This window comes from Callithrix jacchus, chromosome 9 (genome assembly GCF_049354715.1).
Source record: "Callithrix jacchus isolate 240 chromosome 9, calJac240_pri, whole genome shotgun sequence".
In the NCBI taxonomy this organism is placed as follows: Eukaryota; Metazoa; Chordata; class Mammalia; order Primates; family Cebidae; genus Callithrix; species Callithrix jacchus.
Window position 1 is genome coordinate 115,229,167 of NC_133510.1, and position 19,474 is coordinate 115,248,640.

Consider the following 19,474-nt stretch of genomic DNA (forward strand, 5'->3'; position numbering starts at 1 on the left):
AAAGGGTCAATGACAAAAACTGTCATTAGGAAAATAATTATTGTTTCTAATCAAGCTGTATAAAATGTACTTTAATCTCCCTTACTGGCATATCTGAAACATGGAGTGAATTTACGGATCTTCTATATTCAAGCCTAGAGAGGATTGATGATGTCAACAGAAAATCAATCAGAGTGCTTTACTTAGAAATGTGTCAGGCTATAAAATCTAACTTATTATCTATAGCCTAGATAAATGAAAATCATTTTTGAATGGTTTAGATTAGAAAAGTGAGTAAAGTGAAACCTAATCTATTGGATACTTGTTTTGAATGCTTGTACTTCTAAAAAGCTTTATTTCTTTTAAGTGGCAAGACCCCACCAGGTATATTCTTCATTAAGGACATAAATTCAAGAAGATAAATTTCCACTGGTAAGAAACACCAAGACAGCAATAATTGGAAAATTAGTAACTTTGTGAGCATAACATTTTCACCAAGATGTTTTTAATAGACATAAACTTATTAACATTGGTAATAGGTATTAGTTTATAATGGAATAAAAACTTACAGACCCCTTGAATGTTTGCTTAATTTTCAAAAGTTTCTTAGTTCATAACTGATGAATTTTTAATGGAACAACATCATGTTAAATGAATATATAGAGAATGCATATAAAAGTACAATGATTGCTTGAGCCCAGGAGTTTGAGACCAGCCTGGGAAACATAGCAAGACCCCATCTCTTAAAAAAAAAAAAAAAAGTACATTGAGACCACATGTTAAGAATACAGATACCAGTTTCTACCAAATTCTAGTATATGTGCTGCCAAAGAGAGCACATTTCTACCAAATTCTAAATATACCCTTGCCTTCTGAGGTTTTATTTTTTTATATTATATATATTTTCAATAAGAATTCCTTTAGTATTTCCATTGTTTAGGGTAAGATTTCATTTTCTCCCAAGGGACAATACCAGATCAAGCCTTCAGCTTGTCATGAAAATGTTTATTTAGGTTAAAACAAACAAAAAAAAACTGTCCTCTGGAAAATATCTATAGCTAGAATTATCAACTTACTCAAATAATAACAACTATTAACAATTTTGCCACTTATCTTTGATACAATAGAGGCCTGTCCTTAAATTCTAATATGGACTAATAAGTATTTGATTTAGTAGTCTCATAGTGAATTGACCATAGTTTTTCTTCTTAGCATTTCCAACTATAAAAATAAGGCATAAAATTACACTGAATTCATTAAATGCATATTAATTCAAATGCAGATTTCCACATATGGCATCTTTTTCTAGCCTTATCTTTTACTACAGTTCACAGTTTGTTATAAATCCAGGTATTTAGTATGTAATCTGTAAACTCTATGGAATAACGGTTCTTATGTTTTTGGGGGTCATAGATGACTTTGAAAATCTGATGACAGTTATGACAGATACATATAAAATGGTATTTAAAAATTTTGAGGAGCACGTTTAATAACATACTCCCTTAAAGATGTATCCTCGTTATGAACTCCTACTTTAAAAGTGCAGAACAGGTCGGGTACAGTGGCTCACACCTATAATCCCAGCACTTTGGGAAGCTGAGGCAGGCGAATCATGAGGTCAGGAGTTCAAGACCAGCCTGGTCAACATGGTGAAAACCTGTCTCTACTAAAAACACCAAAAATTAGCTGGGGGTAGTGGTGGGTGCCTGTAATCCCAGCTACTTGGGAGGCTGAGGCAGGAGAATCGCTTGAAACTGGTAAGCAGAGGTAGCAGTGAGCCGAGACTGCGCCACTGCACTCCAGCCCTAGTAACAAAGTGAGACTCCGTCTCAAGAAGAAAAGTAAAGTGCAGAACACTGTATATAATATGCTACCTTTTATTAAGAAAAGGCAGAAATTATGAACATATAAATTTATCTTTAATTATATTTACATGAAGAAACCTGGAAAAGATAAATGAAAACTAACAAATATAGTTACCTGGGGTGGGGTAGAGTGGGGGCAGAATATAAAATTCACCAATGTGGTGGGAATAAGACTTCTCTGCATATACCTTTTTACATTGTTTTGACTTTCAAATTCTGTACATGTATTATCTATTTTAAAACATTAAATTACAAAAGCTAAAAAAATTAAAAATAAATAAAAAATTATAAAAACTAAATGATGAATTCTAAAAAACGAAATAGCTACTGTAGAAGGCTTTTCTCTTACTTGCTTGGTCAAGACCATATTTAGGGAAGATGATGCTAAAAATTAGGTTTTCACATTCACAGAGCATATGCAAAATATGAAATCAACTAATTTATACAAACGGTGATGATGATAAGGCATTTACAGTTTAAGATGGGGCTGTTTTGCATTTGTACAGGTTCATGCGAATTTATGTTCATAGCCTACAACATGTATTGGCTTGGAATAAAAAGCTGGACAATGACCAGAAGACCAAATAAGGTCAACTATGCAAAGGAAAGGGCTTTGTACAGCACGAAGGAAGTGCTCAATAAAACACAGCTGAACGAAGCCATACAAGGAAACAGGTCTGGGAAGTGCAGAGCAACATACCTGCTTGATCCTCTTTCAGTGTGTTGGATATGGTGGAACCAGTCAGGGCAGCCAGCGTTGCTGACGGGGAGGCTCTGTACCGAGAAAGTCTACTTAGAAGCATCTCATTAATGCTTTTTGCAGACTCGCCCTCTTTTCTCATTAGAATTGTGCGTTCCTGAAGCGGGTTGGCTACAAATACATCATTTTCAACCTAATATATAAAAAAAAAAGGGAGGTCCTAAAATGATATCTGTTTCAATTTAGTTAGCAAATTTCTTATTGAGGATATTACTGTGAGTAAACAAAAAATATTTCAAAAACTGCACCTGAGTAGATGTAAACCATAAAACTTAAATGTCCTATGGAAACTACTACAAATAAAAGAGACCATGCTAAGTTTGAGAGCTTTCATTTTTCATAATAGCTGTAACATTTAATAGGTCTATGAAAAGTTGTTGATTAAAATTCATTATACTGGATTCCACAGTCAGCGCTTACTAATTACATGCCTCTGACAGGTTGAAGTCAAATGAGAGGAAAACAAATCAATCAGTCTTTGATTTACTGTTAAGGACAACTATGAGGATAATGTCTTCTCGAAATATCATCTGTGGCTAAAATCCAAATTCTATATTAACAGCAGTTAACATTAGCACCAGCTGCTCAGGCCCTGGCAGAGCAAGCCTGGACAAAGGCAGATTTTGCTAAAAATACACATCAACTTCAAGTGGATCTTTGCTGGTGCTTTGCAATTCATTCACCACTTGGTTATTCCCCAGAAAACTCTTTGGAGTGGTGACTCCAAAATTCCTTCACCAGTTTTGAGCTTGACTTTCAGCAGATCACCTGGCTTTCTTTCTTTCTTTTTTTTTTTTTTTCCACCTGGCTTTCAGTATTGCTAAAAAGATCCAGACAACTTACCATAAGCTTCTCCCATTCATGCCTCTTCCAACTCAAGACTCTTGGGACCCAGCCTCATATATTATTTCTTTCCTCTTAATTCAGAGGAAGAAGGATTTCACCTATTATTTAAGTTGAAGCCCTCCACTTCTGCCTCAAGTCCTGTGCTCCCCTCTGCCTCTTCATCATTAGTGTCTCCTTCTCTATTGACCTCCTTCTCTTTGTTTTCAGATATTCACAGGTCTTAAACAAAACCTTGGTGGCCCATTAAGATATCATCCCTTTTGTCAAATCTCTCATGTCCCCTTTCTAGATCCAAGAACGTGGTCCCCAGCAGCAAAGACAGGCAGGACTGACCTGCAGCTGTAGGGTGTGGAAATTAGAGGAAATGGGAGTACAAAGTGACAAGTTTTCAGAAGCAAAGGGAAAGCAAAAGAGGCGTACACAGGGAAAGGTTGGTAACACAGAAGGGGCAAGAGAAAGTGAGTAAATTCAGGAGCACGGCCAGGAAGAATTCCCAAAGGTGGGTGTACATAGTGGAGGAGTCTTTCACGACATATTCACAAATGATAAAAGAAAAGATTTGTTAGAGAGTCCAAAAATGCTGTTTCTATGTCCCTATCCCATGGTGTTTAACCCTTTGCAGTTGGGATCTCTGAATTCAACACCCTCTAATGAGTGGACAATCTCAATGATCCACCGGTAACCTATAACCAAAAACATTGACCTTTTCCTTGACTTCTTTGCAGGTCACGCAGTCACTGCCATCTTTCTTGGGATTCTGATTCCTCAGTCTTGGTAACAGAACACAATCCTGGTTTGTTTGTTTTCCTGAGACAGAGTCTTACTCTGTCATTCAGGCTAGAGTGCAGCGGTGTTATCACAGCTCACTGAAGCCTCAACCTCCCAGCTCAGATGATCCTCCCACCTCAGCCTCCCAAGTAGCTGGGACCACAGGCATGTGTCATCACACTTGGCTAATTTTTGTATTAACACTTTTTTTAGAGATGGGGTTTTGCCATGTTGCCCAGGCTGGTCTTGAACTCCTGGGCTCAAGCAATCTGCTTGCCTCAGCCTCTCAAAGTGCTAGGATTACAGCACTTTGAGCTCACCATGGTGAACCACCATGCCTGGCCTGGTTTGTTTGTTTTTAACATGAACACTTACTGCTCCATAAAGTACTCACTGTGCTGGTTAGTGACACCAGCACAGTCCCTGCCCTCCTTCCTGTCTCTCTCTTTGCTGATCAACATCTTTACTTGCTTAAATGGAACCTTGCCCAAGATTAGACCCAGGCCCTGGTGTTCAAGATCTCCACCTGGAATGCTCCAACCCTAGACCTTCCAGAGGCAGGCTCTTTCCTATCATCCAGGTCTCCGTTAAATGTCACCTATTCAAAGAGGCCTTCCCTAGTGGCCAATCAAAAAAAGAATCTTCCCCAGCACCCCCAAGCCAGAGCACATCATGCTGTTTTATTATCTGCACAGCACTTACTATTCTCTGAAATTATTTTATTCATGAAGTCATTTGTTTGCCCTGCTACCTCTCCATGCCCCGACTGAATGCCAACTCCCTGAGAACAGGGATCCTGACTGCCTTGTTCACCATAACATCCCCAGCACTAGGAGGCATTCAATGAATACTCGATGGCTTGCTGAATAAACAGATCAGGGCCCTCCCCTAAATCCAACTCCACCTCTCTATGGCAACCCCCACATTTCTATTTATAGACCCATCCTTGCTACTAAGATCTAGTTCCACTTCTCTAACTGCCCCTGACCCTCCCCACCAACATTTCTACTTGAACAGCCTCCTGTCACCTAAAATTCAACATGTCCATCTCTTACTTCACTATCTTACCCGAACCCTCCTGCTAGATTAACCTTTAGCAAACATAGCTCTATTTACATCGCACAATTCTAAATATATCCCTTCAAAAGCATCCAAGATAAAAATCAATCACTTTAAGCTTGGCATTCAAAAGCATTACCCAATCTGGCCCTATGAGAAAATCAATGGATACCTTAAAGACAAACAAAACACTCTATTATTGTATTTGAGTACTTTAAAAATACTGCAAAGAAAAACTGATAAAGCACCTCTGTGACCCAAATATGGCTGAAGTTTGCTACAAAATGGTAAATCTTCTGGGAATCCCTACTTCAGCAAAGATGCTCTTCAAGGTAAGAAGCTGTGAAGTTAGGAAGGAGAGGAAGAGCTGGGAGGAGTGAGAAGCAGCCCAGAGTTTGTTGTAACAAGGGGCTTCCTTCCTGGCAAGCAATAAATAAAACCTGGCAATAAAACCTGGCAACTTGGACTTTCTGGTCCAAGTCAACATCATCTCAAGACAAATGACTGGACCAGCCTCCCAACCTGTCTTCCCAATTCCAAAGCACGTGGTTTACTCTCTGCATAGCCAGTGATCATTTTAAAATATAAATAAAGCCAGGCACAGTGGCTCACACCTGTAATCCCAGAACTTTGGGAGGCCAAGAAGGGAAGATCACTTGAGCCCAGGAGTTCAAGACCAGCCTGGGCAACATAGTTTGAGACCAGCCTGTCTCTATACACACACACACACACACACACACACACACACACACACACACACACACTCTTATCCAAGTTCAGTGGCACACGTCTGTAGTCCCTGCTACAAGGGAGGCTGAAACAGGAGGATCACTTGAGCCCAGGAAGTCAAGGCTATAGTGAGCCATGATTGCACCACTGCACTCTAGCCTGGGCAACAGAGGGAGATCCTATCCCACGCCATCCCACCAAAAAAAAAAAAAGTAAAAGCATGTCTTCCCCCATTTAAAACCCTGCAGTGGCTTTCCAACACACTTAAGATAAAATCCCAATTACTGACAGGGCTTCACAAGGGCCAATGTCTGCTGACCTCCTCAGCATCATCTTCCTCAACTCAGCCCTCTCTCACTACCTTTTTAGCCACACTGGCCTTCTGTTAGACCTCCAAAATACCACGCTTCCTCCTAATGCTGGGCCTTGGTACCTGCTATTCCATCTTCTTGGACTACCCATCCATTGCAGTTTGCTTGGAACTGTGCAGGTTTTAGCACCGAAAATTCCATGTCCTGAGCAATCCCTCAGTCTCAAGTAAACTGGGATCGTTGGTCACCCTGTCTGTCAGGATGGATGGCTTCTTATCATTCGAGTCTCAGCTCAAGGGTCTTTCCTTAGAAAGGCCTTATGTGCCCCGCAAGCTAAAGGAACTCCCCACCTCCACCCTGTGCACTCCCTATCACTTTATCCTGTTACATTTTCTCCCCAGCATTTATCAGTAACTGAAATTATTTTGTTCTTGTTGTTTACTTCCGTATTGTCCAACTTCCCATACTCTAATATAAACTTCACGAAAACAAAAGCTGATTTCCTCTATTACCCAGGTAAGGCAATATAGTAGGCCCTCAATTAATACATAATGAAGGAAGGGTAGCTTAGTTATCTGGATCACAACTGGAAGAAATAATAAACCCTTAGGGAGAAGAGGGGAAAGACACCTAGTGTGTCCATTACTACACTGACAATATCTTTAGGAAGTAACATAAAGAGGGAAAAATGGCAATAAAATTGTCACTGAATCTAACCACTTCAAAAACTGCAGTTTATACAGAGCACATGGGAGCAGAAGACCTCTCAGAACAAAACAGAAGTGAGGATATTTTTTCAAAAGAGGCTTGAAAAGGTAAAAAAATTTATAGGCCAGGTGCTGTGGCTCATGCCTGTAATCCCAGTAGGTAGAAAGGCAGAGGCAGAACATCTTGAGCCCAGGAGTCAGAAACAAGTTAGAGACCACAGTGAGACCCCATTCTCTAAAAAAAGACAAAAGGAGTTATAGAAGATTCTCAAGCAGGAATGTATCCAGTGTAGAAGTAGCCAAATCACGCAGAAAGATTCCAAACCTCAGCTCTTCTGTAGTCTTAAAGGCCAGAATTCTGTGGAGTTTCAGAAGGCCTGTTGCTTCATGTGGGTAGACTGCCACATTGGTGGTCCCTAATGAATGATGCATCCTTGTATTCATGCCCTTGTTTAGTCCTTGTCCCACACTGAGTCTGGACTAGTCATATGACTTTTTCCCCCCACATTAGAAAGCAAGTTGCTGGCCGGGCACGGTGGCTCACACCTGTAATCCCAGCACTTCAGGAGGCCAAGGCGGGTGGATCACCTGAGGTCAGGAGTTTGAGACCAGTCTGACCAACATGGTGAAAACCCGTCTCTACTAAAAATACAAAAATTAGCCGGGTGTGGTGGCAGCACCTATAATCCCAGCTACTCAGGAGGCTGAGGCAGGAGAATTGCTTGAACCCAGGAGGTAGAGGTTGCAGTGAGCCAAGATCGCACCATTGTGCTCCACCCTAGGCAACAGAGACAGACTCCGCCTCAAAAAAATAAAAATAGAAAAATTATCCAGGTGTGGTGGCTTGCACCTGTAATCCCAGCTACTCGGAGGCTGAGGCAGGAGGATTGGTTGAACCTGGGAGGTTCAGTGACTGAGATTTCACCGCTGTACTCCAGCCTGACCAACAGAGCAAGATTCCATCTCAAAAAAAATTTCTTGCTTTAAGGTAGAATTTTACTTCAATAATAGAGCAAGGTACAGAAGAATGTGTATAATAAATCACCATTTGTGTACAACACAGAAAAGGAAAAACAAAATACACACATGCATTTATTTGTATGTGCTCAGTCTGTGGAAGGATACAGCAAGAAAATATTAACCTCACTTGCCCCTGAGGAGGGAAACTGGGCTAAGAAGCAGGGTAGATGAGAGACTTTTGTACCTTCTGAGTTGTATAACTATGTGAATATACCATGTTAAAAATATTTTTAATTAAAACAACATAGCTATTACTAAATTTGAAGAGAAAATTATCAGTACTTACTTCTTTTTTTTTTTTAATTCAGGAGGGAGGCAGGGTCTCACTCTGTCACCCAGGTTGGAGTGCAGTGGCACAATCATAGCTCACTAGAACCTTGACCTCCTGGGCTCAAGCAATCCCCCGCCTCAGCCCCGACAAGTAGCTGGGACTATAGGCATGTACCACCACACCTGGCTACTTTTTTTATTTGTTGGAGAGATGAGATCTCACTTTATTGCCCAGGCTGGTCTCCTTTATTCTTTTCTTAGAGGTCATGCTAATCTTTTCTGTATCATTCCAATTTTGATGACTGTGCTGCTAAAGTGAGCACTTATCAATACTCCTAAATATCGGAGTGAAACCATAATTTCTAGCAAATCTAATTCCTTCCAATAATTATTATTAGCCACATCTATGTGACAAGTAGCTATACTATTTAGAAACCAAAATTAATCATCAACTCAGTACAGAATTTCAGGGCTAGGACTCTATGCGTCCTTTTATCTAAAGCATTATTTCATAAAGTTTTTTGCCTGGTTTGGCTCAGGCAAATCACAGATGTCTATGGCAAAGCCCTATCGTTTGTGAATTTATAAACAGGTGACTTAAAAAGAAAAATCTATTCTATAACTTAAATTTTAAGAAATAAAATTAAAATATTTCAATGTCTCCACAGTCCATTCCATCATCTCCCAATTCCTCTCCTACTTTCATAACAAACCGCTTGAGAGAATTATCTATTCTTTTTGTTGTTGTTGTTTTGAGACAGAGTCTCACTCTGTCGTCCAGGCTGGAGTGCAATGGTGTGATCTTGGCTCACTGCAACCTCCACCTCCCAGGTTCAAGAAATTCTCCTGACTCAACTTTCCAAGTAGCTGGGACTACATACAGGTACTTGCCACCATACCTGGCTAATTTTTGTATGTTTAGTAGAGACGGGGTTTCGCCATGTTTAACAGGCTGGTCTCAAACTCCTGACTTAGTTATCTGCCCACCTTGGCCTCTCTAAATGCTAGGATTTCAGGTGTGAGCCACCACACCTGGCTGAGAATGATGTATTCTTCTCCATCTTATCCTCCCTACCTTACCCTCAACCAACTCCATCTGGCTGCCACTCCTATTATTCCCCAAAACAGCTTGTTAGCGCTGCAATGGCCTCCACATTTTACATTCAAAGACCTCCTTAAGTCTGACCTTGACTTCTCCAGCAAAATTCAATGCTGTTAAACAAATTCTCCTTTTTATAAAAATTTCCTTTTTTAAAAGTTAATTTTTCTTAAAAGCCCATTGTTAAACTTTAAAAACATATGAAAAGATCAATGGTGGAAAGTAAGTCCTGCCCCAACCAGTTCCCTTCCCCAGGGGAACCAATGCTTCCAGTTTTTTGTGATGTTTCTTTCATTCATTCCTTCATTTAGCAAATGTATTTAATAAGCATCTACTGTGTGCTGGTACCGGTTTAGCACCAGCAGGGCACGGTGGCTCACATCTATAATCACAGCACTTTGGGAAGCCAAGACAGGCAGACAGACTACTTGAGCCCAGGAGTTTGAGGCTAGTCGAGACAACACAGTGAAATCTCATCTCAAAAAAAAAAAAAAGACAAGAAAAGAGAGAGAGAGAAAAACAAAAATCCCTGGCCTGCTGGAGCTGACATTTTAAGCAAGGGAGACAGTCAATAAATGGATAGTAAGAAGAAAACTAAAGCAGGCAGAGGATAGGGAGGAACAGGATTTTATTTTATAAAAAATATTTCATATAGAATGGTCTTTTGTTTTACATAAAATACCTCATATAGAAAAGTCTTTCTGGTAAGGTGATTTTTTTTTTTTTTGAGACAGAGTCTTGCTCTGTCGCCCAGGCTACAGTGCAGTGGCACAATCTCGGCTCACTGCAACCTCCACCTCTTGGATTCAAGTGATTCCCCTGCCTCAGCCTCCAGAGTAGCTGGGACTACAGGCATGTGCCATCACTCCTGGCTAATTTTTGTATTTTAGTAGAGACGGGGTTTCACCATATTGGCCAGGATGGTCTTGACCTCATGATCCACTTGCCTCGGCCTCCCAAAGTACTGGGATTACAGGTGTGAGCCACTGTGCCTGGCCAGTAAGATGATTTTTTTTTTTTTTTAAGAGAAAGGGTCTTGGTCTGTCATCCAGGCTGGGATGCAGTGGTGCAATTCTAGCTCACTATACCCTAGACTCCTGGGCTGAAGTGATCCTTCAACCTCAGCAACTAGTTACTTTTAATTTTGTTTAGTAGAGACAGGGCCTTACTTTCTTGCCCAGGCTGGTCTTGAACTCTGGGCTTCAGGTGATCCTCCTGCTTCAACCTCCCAAAGTACTGGGATTATAGGCATGAGCCACGGTACCTGGCTCTTTTTTTGAGACAGGGCCTGTCTCACTCCACTGCCCAGGCTGCAGTGCAGTGGTATGATCATAGTTCACTGCAGCCTTAAACTCCTGGGCTCAAGTAATCCTCCCACCTTAACCCTCCAAATAGCTGGGACTACGGACATGCACCATTATGCCTGGCTAATTTTTAAAAAAATTGTAGCAATGTGGTTTCACTCTGTTGCCCAGGCTGGTCTCAAATTCTTGGCCTCAAGGTATCTGCCCACCTTGACCTCCCAAAGTGCTGGGATTACAGGTGTGAGCCACCGTGCCTGGCCTGATCAGGTGATATTTGAGCTGAGATATTTAAAAAGTGAGAGAAGCAGCCATGTGGTTGTCTGCAATCTAATATTCCAGCACAAGGGACTGAGGGAGAATATATTTGGTGTCTGTGAGTAACATGGAGGAAGCCAGCTATAGCTAAGTGACATGAACAAGAAGGTGTGGTAGATACAGAGGGTGTAGGTGCAGCAAGTGGTAGGTGCAGAGGCTGTAGGTACAGTGGACGTAGGTACAGAGAGTGTAGGTGCAGTGGATGTAGGTACAGAGAGTGTAGGTGCAGTGGATGTAGGCACAGAGAGTGTAGGTGCAGTGGATGTAGGTGCAGAGGGTGGAGGTGTAGCAAGTGGTAAATGCAGACTGTATAGGTGCAGCAGATGTAGGTACAGAGAGTATAGGTGCAGTGGATGTAGGTACACAGGGTGTAGGTACAGCAGATGGTAAGTGCTGAATGTTTAGGTGCAGTGGATGCAGGTGTAGAGAGTATAGGTACAGAGGGTACAGGTGCAGCCAGTGGTAAGTGCAGAATGTGTAGGTGCAGAGGGTATAGGTACAGAGGGTGTAGGTACAGAGGGTACAGGTGTAGCTGGTGGTAAGTACAGAATGTGTAGTTGCAATGGATGTAGGTGCAGAGGGTGTAGGTGCAGTAGGTGGTAAGTGCAGAATGTGTAGGTGCAGAGGCTGTAGGTGCAGCAGGCAATAAGTGCAGAGTGTGTAGGTGCAGAAGCTGTAGGTGCAGCAGGCAATAAGTGTAGAGTGTGCAGGTGCAGAGGCTGTAGGTGCAGAGGGTGTAGGTACAGAGCATGTAGGTGCAGCAGGTGGTAAGTAAAGAATGTGTAGGTGCAGAGGGTATAGGTACAGAGGGTACAGGTGCAGCTGGTGGTAAGTGCAGAATGTGTAGGTGCAATGGATGTAGGTGCAGAGGGTGTAGGTGCAGCAAGTGGTAAGTGCAGAATGTGTAGGTGCAGAGGGTGTAGGTACAGAGGGTGTAGATGCAGCAGGCAGTAAGTGCAGAGTGTGTAGGTGCAGAGGCTGTAGGTGCAGAGGGTGTAGGTATAGAGGGCGGAGGTGCAGCAGGCAGTAAGTGCAGAATGTATAGGTGCAGTGGATGTAGGTGCAGAGAGTATAGGTGCAGTGGATGTAGGTGCAGAGGGTGTAGGTACAGAGGGCGGAGGTGCAGCAGGTGGTAAGTGCAGAATGTATAGGTGCAGTGGATGTAGGTGCAGAGAGTGTAGGTGCAGAGGGTGTAGGTACAGCAAGTGGTAAGTGGAGAGTATGTAGGTCAGTGGTGTAGGTGCAACACATGGTATGTGCAGTGGATGGCAGTACAGAGGGCGTATGTGCAGTGTGGACCCAATCATTCAGCACCTCTATAGAAGTAATGGGACATGGGATATATTTTGAAGACAGAGCAGACGGTATTTGCTGACTAGATACAGAATTTGGTAAGGGTAGGGGGAGAAGGCCAAGTCTAAATTGACACCAAAGGTCTCTGGCCAGCACTGGAAAGACATAGATGCCATTACCTAAAATGGGAAAGATTTTAGAAGGAGCAGATCTGAGATAACCTCAGGAGTTTAGTTGGGGGCATATTAAGCTTGAGGTGACCATTGGATTTCCAGCTGGAGAAGTATAATATTCTGTGCACATACAAGCAAACAGCCACATCAATATGCACCTAGAGTTTTGGTAACAGGTTTTGGCTGAGAAGAAAATTTGAGCATCAACTAAGATGTTAAGACAGCAGACAGAAGCAGACAGAGCAGAGAGAAGAGGTCTTAGAGATAAAACTCAGAAGAAACAATCAGCAAGTAGAAGTATCATGGGGTGTCCACAAGCCAAGTGAAAACAGTTTCAGGAATGGAGAAGCGATCAACCATGTCACGTAATAGTTGACCACTGAATTCAGCATTGTGGGAGCCACTGGTGAACTTGAGAAGAACCGTTAGGTCGCATGATGAGGATACATCAAGAGCGATGGGTTCAAGAGTAAATGAAAGGAGAGGAGGCAAAGACAATGAGAACAAATGCTTTCAAGAATTTTGCTATAAAGAGGAGTCAAAAAATAGAGTGCCTTGAGGTAGGTGGGTACAAATCAGGAGAATTGGCTTGGTTTTCTCAAGATGGGATATACTCTAATGTATTGGTATACTGTGGTGGACAATCAACAGAGAGGAAAAGTTGTTAACATAGAAAAAAGACAATTGCAGAAAAATTCTGTCCCCTAACCCCTTTTATTATATAGCAGGTAGTGAATACACATAGTGTTCTGAGCTTAGCTTTCTGTACTAAATAATATCTCATAGAACTTAATCTACTTCATTCAAGGTAGATCTGCCTCATACTTTAAAAAAAATTTTTTTTAATTATATTAATTTTTTTTTTTTGTAGTGACAGGGTCTCGCTTTGTTGCATGTTGCCCAGGCTGGTCTCAAAATCCCGGACTCAAGTGATCCTCCCGCCTCTAGCCTCCCAAAGTGGGTGGCTCGTGCCTGTAATTGCAGCACTTTGGGAGCCCAAGGTAGATGGATCATCTGAGGTCAGGAGTTTAAGACCAGCCTGGTCAACATGGTGAAATCCTGTCTCTACTAAACATACAAAAATTAGCCGGTGTGGTGGTGGACATCCATAATGTTAGCTACTCGGGAGGCTGAGGGAGGAGAATTGCTCGAACCTGGGAAGCAGAGATTGCAGTGAGCCAAGATTGTGCCACTACACTCCAGCCTGGGTGACAGCAAGACTTCATCTCAAAAAAAAAAAAAAAAAAAGTGCTGGGATTACAGGCATGAGCTACCATGCCCGGCTGCCATATACTTTTAATGACTACACAATGTTCCACTCTGTTAAAGTACCATAGGCAGTAAGTCAGATATCTATGTTTAGCTTCCCAAGTTAGCATTTTAGCAAAGTTGCTAAATTAGTGGCTGGGTGACACTTGGAAAGTTTTTTAATGATGAAAAATTTCAAACATATGCAAAAAACAGAGAATAGTATAATGAACCTCCATATACCCACGATTCAGATTCAACTATTGCCACACCTGTTTAACTTATCCTCATATTTTTTTTTTTGGCTCAACTATTTTAAGGTGTATCCCAGACATCACACAATTCCATTTCTGAATATTCTGAATACTTCACTAGGCATCTCTAAAAATACAAACACTTTCTCATGTATTTCACCATCATACTTAAAAATTAGATTAAGGTCAGGTGCGGGAACTCATATCTGTAATCCCAACACTTTGGGAGACTGAGGCAGGAGGATCCAATGAGCCCAGGTGTTCAAGACCAGCCTGGACAACATGGAGAAACCTCCCACCCTGGCTCTACAAAAAATACAAAAATTAGCCAGGCATTGTGGTACATGCCTGTAGTCCCAGCTACTTGGGAGGCTGAGGTGGGAAGATCACTTGAGCCCAGGATTCTGAGGCTGCAGTGAGCTGAGATCTAGCCACTGCACTCCAGGCTGGGTGACAGAGAGAATCTGTCTCAAAAAACAAACAAGTAAACTAAGACTAACCCCCTTGGTTTCATCTAATATTCCTAATACTTTCTCTTCTTTTTTTGAGACAGAGTCTCACTCTGTTGCCCAGGCTGGAGTGCAGCGGCGTGATCTCAGCTCATTGCAACCTGAGTCTCCGGAATTCAAGCGATTCTCCTGCCTCAGCCTCCCGAGTAGCTGGGATTACAGGTACCCACCACCACCCTCTGCTAATTTTTGTATTTTTAGTAGAGACGGGAATTCATCAGGATGGCCTCGATCTCTTGACCTTATGATCCACCCCCCTTGGCCTCCGAAAGTGCTGGGATTACAGGCATGAGACAGTGCACCCAGCCCCTAATACTTTCATATTCAAATTCACTCCAAAAATATTTATTTTACAGTTGGTTTGTTTTATTCAGACTCTGAAAATTATTCAAAAGTTGTTCTTTTAATCTAGAGCAGGTTCCTTCCTCCCCAATTTTTTATTTCATGCCACAGGCAAGGACTGTTTTAACTGTTCTATTTCATCCAAGGCAGGTATCAGCTTTGATTATATAACTGTATATCTAAATATATCTTTATGTTTTCTTCACAGTTGATTGATACTTTGGTTGAATGCATTCTTCTGGGTTGAAAAACAATTTCTGGCAGGAGGCAGGGGATGCTGAACTATTGAAAAGGAAGATCCAAAGCCAGGCAAAGTGGCTCACCCCTATCGGGTACTTTGGAAGGCCAAGGTTGGTGGATCACTTCAGGTCGGAAGTTCTAGACCAGCCTGGCCAACATGATGAAACCCCATCTCTACTAAAAACACAAAAATTAGCTGGGTATGGTGGCCGGTAGTCCCAGATACTTGGGAGGCTGAAGCAGGAAAATCGCTTGAGCCCAGGAGACAGAGGTTGCAGTGTGCCGAGATCACGCCACGGCACTCCAGCCTTGGTGACAGAGCAAGACGCCATCTCAAAAAAAAAAAAAAAAAAAAAAAAAGAAAGAAAGAAAGAAAAGAAAAGGAAAAAGAAATAATTTCCCTCAGAATTTTGAAAGCGCTGCTCCATTTTGACCTTCAGGAATGCTATTGGATAGCCTGGTGCTTTCTAATTGCTCAACATTTATATATAATTTTTTGACATTTCTGGAAGTTTTGGAATCCTCTTTTATCCTTGGTAATCTGAAATTTCATGATGGTGTGGGCATTTTGCATTCACTCTGTCAGATAGCTTTTAATCCAGATACCAACGTCCATCAGTCTGAAATCTTTCTTGTATTATTTCTTTCTTTCTTTCTTTTTTCCTGAAACAGGTTTTCAGTCTGTCACTCAGACTGGAATGCAGTGAAGAGATCACAGCTCACTGCAGTCTTGACCTCCAGGGCTCAAGCGATCCTCCTGCCTCAGCCTCCCAAGTAGCGAAAACTAGAGGAGTGTGTCACCATGCCTGCATAATCTTAAAAAAAATGTTTGTAGAGATGGTATCCCGCTATGTTGCTCAGGCTGGTCTTGTACTCCTTGGCCTCCCAAAGTACTAGCATATAGGCATGAGCCACCACACCCAGCCTGTATTATTTCTTGATCATATCATCCTCTTTATTTTCTGTTCTCTTTTTAGAACTTTAGATGGATGGCTCCACTACACCTTTTATCTTTTCTCTCATATTTATTATTCTTTATCTATTTGTACTTTGTGAAATGTTTCTTAACTCTTTTACTAATTTTTAAATTTTGATAGTCATAGTTTTAATTTTCTCATTCCCTGATAATTCCTTTTTTGAGGCATCCTGTCCTGTTTTATAATATGAATGCAGTATCTTCTCATATCTCACAAAGCAGTTAGTGCTTATGTGAAGTTTTACTGTTAGCTGTTTGTTAACTTTTTCTAATTTTTAATCTTCATATTAGAAGCCTTCTTCACTTTTCTAGTGATACTTGGTAGTCTGCTCTTTTTGTTTAATTTTAAAACTTTGCAACAGATGCTGGAGAGGATGTGGAGAAAAAGGAACACTTTTACACTGTTGGTGGGAGTGTAAATTAGTCCAACCATTGTGGAAGACAGTGTGGTGATTCCTCAAGGCCTTAGAAATAGAAATTCCATTTGACCCAGCAATCCCATTACTGGGTATATACCCAAAGGACTATAAATCGTTCTACTATAAGGACACATGCACACGAATGTTCATTGCAGCACTGTTTACAATAGCAAAGACCTGGAATCAACCCAAATGCCCATTGATGATAGACTGGATTGGGAAAATGTGGCACATACACACCATGGATATTATGCAGCAATCAGAAATGATGAGTTCGTGTCGTTTGTAGGGACATGGATGAATCTGGAGAACATCATTCTCAGCAAACTGACACAAGAACAGAAAATGAAACACCGCATATTCTCACTCATAGGCGGGTGATGAAAAATGAGAACACATGGACACAGAGAGGGGAGTACTAAACACTGGGGTCTATTGGAGGGAAAAGGGGAGGGCCAGTGGGAGGGGGAGGTGGGGAGGGATAGCCTGGGGAGAAATGCCAAATGTGGGTGAAGGGGAGAAAGCAAACAAAACACACTGCCATGTGTGTACCTATGCAACTGTATTGCATGCTCTGCACATGTACCCCAAAACCTAAAATGCAATAAAAAATAAAAATAAAAAAAAAAAAAAAGAATTAAAACAAAAAAAACAAAGAAAAAAACTTTGTATTGGGGAAAATTTCAACAAACACAAAAGGAAAGAACAGAATAATGAGCTTCCTATGTGCTGAACCCCTGGCTTCAAATTATTATCACTATTTTTTTTAACCTATTTGCCTCCCCTCCACACACATACCTCTCCAACGTTTCGAGTTTTGTTTTTCTGGGTTTTAAATTTTGTCTGTTCTTTTCAAACAATTCAGTACTAATCAGGAATTCTGAGGACAGGGTCGAGGCTTGCTTGCTGGAAGACATCACTTGTGAGTGATTCACCAGGAAGGCAAGTCTTTTCCCTTAGATGAACCCAACATCAGTAAGAGAGGTCTTTTTTCGAGAGTCATTCAGTTTCTTCAGGAAATAACTAAGTCTTGGGCCTGGACAGCCAGCATCTGAATGCAAATGTGTGAGCAGGAAGGGGGCCTGCAGGCCCTTACGTAAACTTTCAGTCTACCACCTTGTCTCACAATGGCTCTGCACCACATCTCATGTCCCCGTTGCTCAGATGCTCTAAGGCTGGTGGGAGTGAGTCATCTCTCTTCCTCTGGGTATTCCCCTACATGTATACTTGGCTTTCTCCACATGGAAGTATGGGAAAGAACATTATACTCTCCATCTGATCTCCTAAAGTAGACAAGAGATACTGCCTGGAGTTCATGAACAAGAAGGTTTAACTATAAAGTACAAAGATAACTAAAAGAAAAACTAAAACAAAAGAAGTCAATAGGCTAGGCAGAATCAAAAATGAAAGAGGGAGGCTAGGTGCGGTGGCACAGGCCTGTTATCCCAGCACTTTGGGAGGCTGAGGCACCCTGATCTCTTGAGCTCAGGAGTTCGAAACCAGCCTGGGAAAGACGGCGAAACTCTGTCTCTACAAAAAAACATAAAAATTAGCTGAGTGTGGTCATGCACACCTGAGTCCCAGCTACTTGGGGGGCTGAGGTGGGAGGATCACCTGAGCCCAGGAGGTTGAAGCCACAGTGAGCCATGACTGTGTCAATGCATTCCAGCTTGGGTAATAAAGTGAGACCCTCTCTTTCTCTCTCTAAAAAAAAAAAAAAAATAGAAGGAAAGAAAAGAAAGAGGGAAAATTAATTGAGACAAACCCTCAGCTATTACAGCAAAAAAGAAAGAAAAATCGACTTGGTTTATAGCTGGCATTCATAAATCAAAAAACAGCAATATAAGTATTTTACTTAGGGATATGAATTACCACCAGAAGGATGTGACTGCCTGAAGAGCATGCTGGGAATGGAGGAGTGGGGCAAGGGTTTCCTGTTTTCCATTATAAGCCTATATAAAAAAAAAAAAGTGTGTGGATTTCTTTGATATAACTTTTTCTTCTAATTTAACAAAAGCATGTCAGAGAAACAGGGAATTCTTCAATGTTCCTATTATTCTTAGGCTAAATACCTAATTTTTTGTTGTTTTTTGAGACAGGGTCTGTCTGTCACTCAGGCTAGAGTGCACTGGCACAATCAGGCCTCACTACCACCCTGATCAACCTCCTGGTGGACCTCCTAGGCTCAAGTGAGCCTACTGCCTCAGCCTCCTTAGTAGCTAGGACTACAGACACATGCCACAACACCCAGCTAATTTTTGTTTTTTTTTGCAGAGACGGGTAACTCATTATGTTACCCAGGTTGGTCTCTGACAGAGCAGGAGCACCATCATCTCAGACAAACACTGCCACTTCAAGTTCCAGCTTCCTTTTTAAAACTCCTGGGCTCAACAGATCCTCCCACTTCAGCCTTCCAAGCACTGGGATTACAGGTGTGAGCCACTGTGCTCAGCCAAGACTTAAATGAAAATTCCTTAAACAGCTGGTAAATCTCTTTAAAAACCAATAAAAAAAAAAAGTTTTTCTGACAATTATGAACACATGTTCAATCTCTAGCAGACTAATTCAAAGATTCACTCTGGCAGGGAAATTTTATAAAACAATAGCTAGAAGACACTGTGAGACTCGATAGAAAAAGAACATGCACAGTTAAAGGTTATGAGACTCCTAACTACTGATAGTCTGCTGATGGGTTGGATAATTGATTTCCCAGAACATGTTTTAATCCTGTTAAAATTTATTAGAAAATTGCTTCAGTTTGTTTTTTATTAACAGGAATGTTAATTTCTTCCCAGAAGGAGACTGTAAATGAACTCATGAAAAAAGGTTTTGTCATAGACCTGGCTTGGAGCAATTTGTTCTTTTCTAAGTTTCTACAAATACTACCTAGACCATCTCTGTCCAATAGAACATTATTCATGATGGAAGTGTTCTATATCTTTGCTGTTCAACAAAGAAGCCACTAGCCACACGGCTACTGAGCACCTG

At 41.5% G+C, this 19,474-nt stretch overlaps 1 protein-coding gene across 21 annotated transcripts in view; it reads right to left on the reverse strand.

Moving 5' to 3' along the window:
* HECTD4 (HECT domain E3 ubiquitin protein ligase 4) overlaps positions 1-19,474 on the reverse strand; it is a 224,153-nt gene that overhangs the window by 121,420 nt on the left and 83,259 nt on the right. For all 21 annotated transcript variants that reach the window (XR_013522118.1, XR_013522117.1, XR_013522116.1 and 18 more), the window contains exon 8: positions 2,545-2,737. Coding sequence is in view for 18 of the 21 variants with exons in the window: in XM_078337356.1 (XP_078193482.1) it covers positions 2,545-2,737 (193 nt within the window). In the remaining 3 variants the exon portion in view is untranslated. The remainder of the gene's footprint in view (positions 1-2,544; positions 2,738-19,474) is intronic.